Consider the following 10,375-nt stretch of genomic DNA (forward strand, 5'->3'; position numbering starts at 1 on the left):
TCCAATTTTTATCAAGGTTGATTGCCTACTCGTCGTGAAGCGCGCTGCCACTGCAGCAAGATTTCCGAGTCTGTATTCATACATAGCTTTTAAAGCTAGAATTGTTTGTAAGAGCAAATTAATTCCAGCCAGTTTTGATGCTGGACGCACTATTAGCGAAAGCAGCCGACCGATTCCAAGAAGTGCTTACGAATGAAAAACGTTTTGAATTCGACCTCAGAAGTCGAAATGCTCGTGGTGGCACAAAAGGTTACGTTAGATCAGAGCGGCTCACCGATCGAGGAGTGCACTGGTCAACGAAACGGTAAGAATGTAACGTACTGATGCCGAAGTCGAGCAGGTTAACTCACATTCACATTACTATCCCGACACTATCTCCGGCAGGGCGCAATCGTGTGGCCACCTCTAGTGGAGGGGTTTCTTGGCGACGACATATTTATTTGCGCACTTTTGCGCGACGTTCTGTGGCTATGCTTTCTAAATTGTGATTGTGGTAAAAATTGAATTGCACGTCATTGTGTCATCTCTGGAAAATACCTTATCAGTAGTCAGTTTGGCATGACTTCAGCATTATTGGTTACATTACGCGGAAATATTCTCAATATGCGACCTAATTTGAGTATATAGTACCGACAGCTTAATCTGCATGCTTTCACGCAAACCTTAAGCCACCACTGTCTATGATTGCTTAAATTCTAATAAAAATTTTCTATAATAGTCAGACGACACTGCCCTGAATGCCTGTGCCTGTAACGGGTACATATTACAATAAGACAACCAATTTCTGCCATCGAAGCTCACCACTGCTTTCATCGCAGGTCCCGTGATAGTCTACACCAACATGTACGTCCGTTCTATAGACAACATCGATGACAAAGATATGGTAAGTGGCAAGTAACATAATCTTTTATTGCGATAGCAATTATATGGACACTTCAACCGGATTTCTGCCGTCGGCGTCACCGTCGCCGTCGCCGTCGCCGTGAGGTTCCGTATAGATTCCAAGGGCGATAAAATCGTCGCCGCGCGCCGTATGCGCGAGCGAAAGCGCTCGGGGGACGCGCGCTATCACGGAGGGCGAACGCACGGCGGAAAGCAAACGCGACCGTCCCGCGAAAGGCCGTTGGGGTATGGGATGGAGGGAGGCGGGGCGGCGCTGTGCTCCGGCGCCAAAGGCGTATCTTACCACTCAATCTCCCACGCGAAAGCAAGAAACGGGAAGAGGGAGGGAGGGGGGGGGGGGCATCTTCTCCTCTGCCAACAACTTCTCTGCCCGGCGGTCGCCCGCACCGTCTCTTATCTCCACACAGGCTCTGACCTTTGTATGGGCTGTGCATTTGCCACTCAGTTTCCGTTGAAGCGATAGACCGCGCGAACTTGCGCTTGCTGCCAGCGTTTTGACAGTCGTTGGCTGCGGTCATTCAGTGTGATCTATTCATGTTTGCTTGTGCGCGCTGACACCACGATTGTTAATTCAGTTAGTAAGCCAATGTGTCCAAGTTTATGCAGCCGATAAAACTACTATCCATACTCCGAATAGCGCTCTACTAATTTGCTATCGCAATCGATGCTTCGCCTTTCGGGCGAAACTGCGACATTTTTTTTAGGCAAGGACCTCTCCCCAGTGCTCTCCAGTTAGCTCTCGCTAGTGTCAGCCGACGTCACCCAATGCCTGCGAGTTTCCTAATCTCATAACTGATTCTAATCCTCTTCCGCGCTCGAATGGTTTTCCCTTCTCTTGGTGCTCATTCTTGTTACTCTATTAGACCGACAGTTATCTGATCTTCCATTGTATTGCCTGCCGAACTGTACTTCTACCTCACGACCTATACTGGAATATCAGCTAACCGCGTTTGCTTTCTAACCCATATATAGACATTCTTATCTCTTAACGTTACGCCTATCACTTTCCTTTCAAGCGGCTGTCCATACGTCCTTTTAATTTTCTTCGTTATCTTACAAGACTCTCTCCCAGGGGAGTACTGACAGAATGCACTTGATTGTAGTTATATTTCTCTTTTCAATGATATTGATAAGCTGACGGTCATGGGCATGACAGTACCTTCCATATGCGCTCCAACACATTTTTGTTGGCCCGGAGACTTCGGTTGCATGATCCGAGTTTCCTGTGATAGCTCGGCCTAAATAAGCGCGCTCCTTCACTGCTTAAAGAGGCGAACTACCAATCATGAACCCTTGCTCCCGCGCCAGACTCCTTAACACTGCTTTGGTTTATCTGTTAGTCTTAAAGCTATTCATGTTAACCTTCAAGCATATTCTTTAGCTTTGGCACGTCAGTTCCTCGATCAAGTATGTGTGCCGGCTTTTGCCCAACACAAATGTCATGATCCTCTAGGAAGCTGTGCTCGACCGTCGGAAGTAACCACTCTCTAATGTCGACCGGCTTGACAGGCCTCAAAAGCTACATAGAAACGATGAGAAATTATGAATGATGGAAACAAGGGCAAGGATAAAAGGAAGTGCTACAGGGTCTTTGCTACGCCTTTGTAAGCACCTCGAAAATTCCTGGTTACTATCAAGCATGTGCCAGCAGCCTCACTAGCGCTCCAGAACCTATGATGCGTTTAGGGACTACAGAAATGTACGCACGAAACAGAGTATAGCTTCCTTATGATACTGCATATGCTTTGCTGGGATTGCCATCGATCTAAAATCTTCCAACCGCTTCTCACCTGCCACCTTCCAGAGTAACGCCGTGGAAATTCTAGTCGGCCATGATGCACTTTGAGTTCAACATAGTACGAGAACACCTTTTTCATTCGGCCCCGCTTTTTGTGTTCGTGTGCAGGAGTTCAGCGTGCAGCTCACGTTTCGCCAAATGTGGAAAGACGAGAGACTCAAGTTCAACGACCTGGGCGGTCAGCTGGCGTATGTCATTGTGGAGAACCCTGACAAGCTATGGCTTCCGGACCCGTTCTTTTCGAACGAGATCAGCGGATCCTTTCACAATATCATAAAGCCGAATGTACTGGTCAGGATATACCACGATGGCAGGGTGCTCTACAGCGTAAGGTATGCAATGTTTCCGCTTATCTTACATGATGCTCTCAAATATCTGGTAATTCACCAATTCACCGCAGTGACAGGACCAGAAGTACAAGTCGCGAAAATCAGAGCTGATTTATAGAAACAAGCAGACACACGCTGTCACAGCAGTTCGTGACTTTCCAAAAGATTGAGCTATCTTTTTGAAAGAGGATCGTCTCTGAACGAGTACGTAATCTAAGTTTGTGCACGCTCATGCGACATTGTACCAATCTTTCCTGGATTCCTTGTTGTAATGTATTGTAATGTCTTACATGTAAGATGTTGTAATATGCTGTATCCTTCGATGTGTGCAATGTTCTGTTTTCGTAGCGAGCGCTGTGACTGGACGTAAGTGCGATGCAGATACATTGCACCCAGACTAAACATTTAGTATAGCAGGCTATATGCCTAAGTTACTTGATGTTTTATTCCTCCATAATATTTCCTTGCTTCATTTTCTCTTCGTTCTTTAACTTGCATTTCATTTTATCTTGCTTTAGTGCCTGAGTTTATTTTTGATAATTGGGATTACCGGCCCTTCGGCTCGCCTATTTTCCCATAGTTTTACTATTTAATAAAATACAACAAAATTCTATGCAAAGGCTAATACAGTTAGACCTATTGTAAGCAATAGAAGCAAAGCCCTTAAATAATAGATGTTGTTCGCCTTAAGAAATGTATCACCCTTGGCCATTCGCCACGATATCAACACGTGTAGCCAATAGCCGCGACGATGGTAGTAGTAACATCCTGTGAGGCTGCTTGAAGTTCTCGACTCTTAAATTCCAGTACGCGACTGCGTTTCCTTCTTCCGCCGTTTTAAGACTAAAAAAAAGTTTTGTTTTACATTTATTACCATGATCCCAAGGGGTACTCAGCGTTCCGCTAGCTGTGTCTGCTGCAGTAAAAACCCTGAGACAACTCAGCACATCATAATGAAATGCGAAGGTATTCAATCAGCAAGACCTGTTGGTAACATGCTTACACCTTCGCAGAAGTGCTGGGATTTAAATTGAATAGAAACAATAAGTGGTCAGCAGCCGAAATAAGGAAGAGAGGGTTAGAGTGCTGGCGGAAAAAAAAGCAGGGAAAAGATCGATAGCACCGGGTCCGTCACAAGCATAGGCAATAGCACAAGGTAGATATAGATGTTCTGAGGCAGAAAAAAAAAGATGAAGGAGGCGTAAACGAAAATTCTACACTGAAAAGCATGTATATCATACCTGATTATCTCAAGTAGGCTAAGAGGTGATTGGTTACCGCACTGTTTTAAAGGGCATACCAATAAATCATCATCCTAATCATCATCATTATCGTCATGCTCTGTGGAGGGACAGTGGAAAAGAATATTCTCTTTGACATTCGTCTTACTTTGGCAAAGGAGTGTGGGCGCACTGCTCATACTACGCCATTTCATTTTGAGACGTCTTAGAAGGGGCAGCATTATGGAGTGACGTGATAACAAATCTCAAGAATGTGTTTTCACGAGAAATGTTAATAGCAGTGAACATTGAGTTACTGAATGATTTATACAGTGGACTTGCTGGGGCTGGCTGTTCCTTAGTGAAATACTCGAACGAAATTACTCGCATGAATTGCTTTGCTCACAAGCTCCAGAGAGAAAGAGAGAGAGAGAGAGAGAGAGAGAGAGAGAGAGAGAGAGAGTAAACGTTATACTAAAGAGCACACGAGCGTAGGTAGCTCTTCCGCTGTGCAGGGGTAGTCCCCTCAGTCCAGGAGTCCAGCGGGCTTAGCTACCCTTTTCGCTCTCACAAGCTCAACCCTCGGCTTGCACCACGGAAGCTTTCCTATCGTCTCCACCATCGAACGATGTTACAGACGATACGCGAACGCACTTCATTTTTTTTTAGTTTTGCTTTCACACAGGACGCACAAGAAGCGTTCGCTTTGCGGATTTCTCGCTTAGCGACTGCACCGCTGTCTACGCAGGGTGTCACTGAAGCTGTCGTGTCCCATGAACCTCAAGAATTTCCCGTTTGATCGGCAAACTTGTTCAATTATGACGACCAGCTGTGAGTATATCATTGTGAAACTTTTGCGTACTTGAACAGCAAGACTCAACGTAAATGAGCGCTCTTGGCGAGCGCTCTAAAGGATAGCTTTTAGGGACACACTATGCCAGACAAAACAGTGTAATTGCGAGTCAAGTGCGGAATTGTAGTTTAAGTCCAGTATTTCGCGTACAGGTGAAATAAATGATAGCGCGACACAACACAGTACAACACACGCCGTTGCTTTTGAATACTGATATTAGCAGTACACAAGTATTAAGATTGTTATCACTTTTGTATACTTGCAAGAAACTTGCCGATCGGCAATCCGTAAAGCAAAACTCGCTTGACAATAGGAACAAGCAATACCATAGTACCGACTCTGTGTATTTTCGTTACTAGATGCCCACACTACAGAAGATATTGTGTTCTTGTGGAGACAGGGTGACCCTGTGCAAGTGACGAGGAATCTGCACCTTTCGAGGTTCAGCCTAACAAGTTTCCTGACAAGCTATTGTTCTTCAAAGACAAATACAGGTGAGTTATTTTTCAACGGGAAATGTTATGGGCAGGAGGAAAGGGTAAGGGATTGACGTGTCCGTCAATATACGCCGTGCTATGAAACTACATAGTCTTGTCGGCTTGTCAACATAGGATATTCTAGTAAGGATATTCTAGTAGTAGAGCACTGAGTAAGGTGCTCTAGTAGTGGGGTAAGATATTTTGGTAGTGCGTAAGGTGTTCTGCTAGCGCAGAGTAAGGTTCTGTAGTAAGGTTTACCTAATAATAATAATTAATTTCTAGAGATTTACGTGCTATAACCACGATCTGATTATGAGGTACGCCGTAGTGAGGGACCCCAAATATAATTTTGACCACCTGGGGATCTTTAGGGTGCCCCCAAACGCTGCCAAGGAAAGCAGTTGCTGCTCTGACGAATAGATGTCTTGTTGTCGAACCACCGACATTCCTTGTTCGATCACTTTTGTTCAGTTCAATATGGAATCTACACAGGATATTCATTCGAAAGAGTTAGTTCTCGCTTTCGCTCTGAAGCAAGAATGACGGCAGCGGGACATAGTTAGAGAGGACAGGTACGCATACTTTGCCAGCATAGGCAAATGAGGCTTGAAGCACTGACGCTCCACGTCTGAAATGTCGTTTAAGAGCTTGCACGTTTTTGGGCACAAATATTAACAAAAGGAGACACATTCTCTCCAACGCTATTCACTGCATGCTTAGAAGAAGTATTCAAGCTCTTAGACTGGAAATGCTTAGGAGTGAGGATCAACGGCGAATATCTCAGCAACCTTCGGTTTGCAGATGACATTGTCCTATTCAGCAACAATGGAGATGAATTACAGCAAATGATTGAGGACCTTAATCGAGAAAGTGTAAGAATTGGGTTGAAGATGAATATGCAGAAGACAAAGATAATGTTCAATAGCCTGGCAAGGGAGCAAGAATTCAGGATCGCCAGTCAGCCTCTAGAGTCTGTAAAGGAGTACGTTTATCTAGGTCAATTACTCACAGGGTACCCTGATCACGAGAAAGAAATTCACAGAAGAATAAAATTGGGTTGGAGTGCATACGGCAGGCATTCCCAAATCCTGACTGGGAGCTTACCACTGTCGTTGTAAAGAAAAGTGTACAATCATTGCATTCTACCGGTGCTAACATATGGGGCAGAAACTTGGAAGTTAACAAAGAAGCTCGAGAACAAGTTAAGGACCGCACAAAGAGCAATGGAACGAAAAATCTTAGGACTAACGTTAAGAGACAGGAAGAGAGCGGTGTGGATCAGAGAACAAACGGGGATAGCCGATAGTCTAGTTGACATTAAGCGGAAGAAATGGAGCTGGGCAGGCCATGTAATGCGTAGGATGGATAACCGATGGACCATTAGGGTTACAGAATGGATACCAAGAGAAGGGAAGCGCAGTCGAGGTCGGCAGAAAACCAGATGGGGCGATGAAGTAAGGAAATTTGCAGGCGCAAGTTGGAATACGCTAGCGCAAGACAGGGGTAATGGAGATCGCAGGGAGAGGCCTTCGTCCTGCAGTGGACATAGAAATATAGGCTGATGATGATGATTAGACAGTGAGGCTCGACATTCTGCAGTAATCAACGAGAGAAAGCTGAGTAAGTTGGTAGGAAGGAAGGAGGAATAGACGGATGGCCTAGTGTTAGAGCTCCCGCCTCGACTGCGGGAGGTTCTGGGTTGGAGTCCCACCACCGCCGGGCACCCACTGGTAAATGGGCACAGGTGTACCCCGGCCTGGCGCTCGGATTTTTTCAGGGGTGGGAAAGGAGCCTACGCCCTAAATTCCCGTCGAAACCCTCGTGAGCACATCACAAGGTGATGTTTAGGCCACTCCCATGGCGGTCATTTCCCATGTGTCACCCCAAATGCACCTATTGAGGTGGGAACGCCTTCGGGTTGAGCACAAGCACCCCTTTCCAAGCGTTGAAGTCTCATAATGGCCGAGCACCAGGCCGGGAGTGCGCTTGTGCCTATGTTACCGGTTGGCACCTGGCGGCAGCACTTGCCTCTCACAGCCACGCTGGATGCTCGTCAAGAAGGCCGTCTGTGGTTGGACAAGAGGCGGCCACAGGCAACTCCTGAAATCTCTATTCGGCCTTCTTTCGAGATGTGAATCCCCTCGTGAGCCGAGCACCAGGCCAGGGAACATCTCTACCCATTAGAAAAACCCGGTTGGTTCCGGGTGGCACCGGGATTTGAACTCAGTACCTCCCGCATACGAGGCGGACGCTTTTTCTCTAGGCCACCGCTGTGGTTGGTAGGGATTTACCATACGGAAAGGCGGGCGCACAAAACACGAGCACAAGACGAACCTTCTCAGAAAAGAAGCACAGACACGCGACTATCTGCCGCTGTGCAAACTTTCAGTTGATAATCTTCATAAAACTTGCTGTTGGGCTTGTTGGTACAGGCTTCATACAACGACAAAGACGCAACACACCAAGGAAATGAGTGGCGCCATTTCCTTCCGCCTGTCTTTTCCTTGGTGTGTTGCGTCTTTATCGTTGTATATTTCATTTGATAGTTGGCGGTCGTGCCGTCCTTGTTATTCTCGTGTACGTGTTTTGTACGCCTGTTTTTCAGTGCCACAAATAACTGCTCGAGCACCGAGGCTTTCCTTTGCGGGCCGAATAATCCTGTAGAGTCCTCCACTGGGCGAAACAGACACATGATGTGGGGAACGGGAGGCACACACAAGCCCTTTGCCGCTTCTAGAATTTGGTCGGGTGATGTTCCTTCTTCTTCTTTTTTTTTACGTAGGCGAGTACTCCTGTCTTCGACTGGACTTGTTGTTCGATCGGGAGCGAAACGGGTACATGATCAACGTGTACCTCCCGTGCATCATGTGCGTCCTGGTGTCCTGGGTCGTTCTCTGGATCAGCAACAAGAACACGGCCGTGCGCGTGTTCGTGCCCCTGGTCGTGCTACTAGTGATGGCGATGTTCATATCCAAGCTTAACCAAGACGAGTTCCCGCGTACTTCGTACACGAAGGCCGTGGACACGTGGACGGGAGTCTGCCTCACTTTCGTCTTCTTCGTGCTCGTCTACGTCACAGCGGCTGACTACATCGTCCGCGTGACTCGAGGAGTTCAGGATGCGTCAGCTTCACCGAGAGACGAGAGCAAGGCAAGTAGTTAATTTGCGGCTAGAATTTGCACTGGTACTTCAGTCAATGTTCGTGTTGCCTGGGGCAAATATCACAACCGTATTTATCATCATGTTTCCTTGGCAAACGAATTAACCATAGCATATATATCTGCATTAGGGGTTCAATCGTGGCATCCAGCGTTTGTACTGTCGTGCTGTCTTCGGGCATCACGATAGTTTAAACGCGAGGATACAGCTCACAGATTGAGGTGTTGCTTTATTCTTTCTTTCATATTTTGCCTCTTATGGTCGTTTTTTTTTTCTGTTTCCTTATTTAGTGCTTAACACCATTTGCTTATGTAGTGTCGAAAGCTTCAGCATAGCCGGTTATACGAATACTGCTACTGCTACGAATTTGTAGCTCTAATCAGTCAATTCATATAAGCCTATTATGACGCCGGTGGTAACAAAATCGTTGAATATATGGTTGTGGATGCTTAAAACACACACACACGTTGAGAACTCTATATTCTATGAATTTTTGGGTAACGAAGCAAGCAAATTAACCTACTTTATTTTTTTTCACCCGTCCATTAGGTTGAGGAAGCGGGCAAGCCGGCTTCTGGTTCGGCCAAGACGTCCTTCTTGCAATCTCTGAGGGCCTGGATGCAGCGACCGAGATCCTTGCCGGATAAGATGGACATCGTGGCGCGGATCGCTTTTCCTCTGTGTTTCGTACTGTTCCTCATCATCTACTTCAGTGTCCACGCAGGGTCGAACGTTGACGAGTAACGCAGGTCTCTTCCGAGTTCCCGAGTTCACCCGGCCGTATTCAGCCTTCTGAAATGGCCTTCGCCCTCCCCGCCTGCTCTGCCCTCCGCTGCTACGTTAACTCGTGCCAAACTGCCTCGAGAGTTGGCAAGAAGGCCACAAGAAATGTTTTCTTTTAACACTGCCTGTAGGCCGGCATCTAGAACTGAGCAGTAAATATATTGAACCCTATTTCAACGTAGCTAGTCTAAGTATCGTTTTCCTTAAAGACACGCAAGGCCCTCTATAGCACACACACACACACACACACACACACACACACACACACACACACACACACACACACACACACACACACACACACACACACACACACACACACACACACACACACACACACACGCACACACACACGCACACACAGTCCGAAGTTGTTTTTCGCAATATGGCGAGGTCTTTCGTACCGAGTCAAAGTAACCATGCACGCTAGATGTTTGCAGTGAACGTGCATCATGCGTTTGGTGGTTTGTGAAGCTTTATTAGTAAAATGAGGCTTCGCTTCCTTTCCTGAATGTGAAGCAGGTAATTATTGCCTCTTGGAGATGCGTTGCGCACGCAAAATGTCGAAGGAAATGCAAAACCCGAAGGACGTGCAGACTCTAAGCTGGGTGGATGCACACTTCATAAGAGCAATGTTGATGTCGGATGGCTTCAGGTCAAATACAGTTATACAGATGTAATGGCGTTGGCCTGGCACCGATAAGAGAGATCCACCAAGTATGGATGACCATCACATTCGGCCTTCCATGGTTGCGTATAGAGCGGGCCGAATTCCAGAATACTCACGCGCATTCTGCAAGAGATCTACTATGAATGCTGTTTTAGATGCCGTATTGTTTTTAGTTGAGAGA

The 10,375-nt window shown here is 46.5% G+C and overlaps 1 protein-coding gene across 3 annotated transcripts in view; it reads left to right on the forward strand.

Annotated features, from left to right (window-relative positions):
- The window catches only part of LOC119455816 (glutamate-gated chloride channel-like), a 29,341-nt gene extending 19,640 nt beyond the window's left edge, over positions 1-9,701 (forward strand). For 2 of the 3 annotated variants that reach the window (XM_049669341.1, XM_037717289.2), the window contains exons 4-9: positions 819-883; positions 2,810-3,033; positions 4,999-5,081; positions 5,463-5,597; positions 8,365-8,732; positions 9,291-9,701. In XM_049669341.1, coding sequence (XP_049525298.1) covers positions 819-883; positions 2,810-3,033; positions 4,999-5,081; positions 5,463-5,597; positions 8,365-8,732; positions 9,291-9,485 — 1,070 coding nt within the window. In that variant the 3' untranslated portion in view covers positions 9,486-9,701. The remainder of the gene's footprint in view (positions 1-818; positions 884-2,809; positions 3,034-4,998; positions 5,082-5,462; positions 5,598-8,364; positions 8,733-9,290) is intronic. The other variant, XM_037717290.2, reaches the window with a different exon arrangement.
- The last annotated feature ends 674 nt before the right edge of the window (positions 9,702-10,375 follow it).

Source organism: Dermacentor silvarum, chromosome 6, assembly GCF_013339745.2.
Source record: "Dermacentor silvarum isolate Dsil-2018 chromosome 6, BIME_Dsil_1.4, whole genome shotgun sequence".
In the NCBI taxonomy this organism is placed as follows: Eukaryota; Metazoa; Arthropoda; class Arachnida; order Ixodida; family Ixodidae; genus Dermacentor; species Dermacentor silvarum.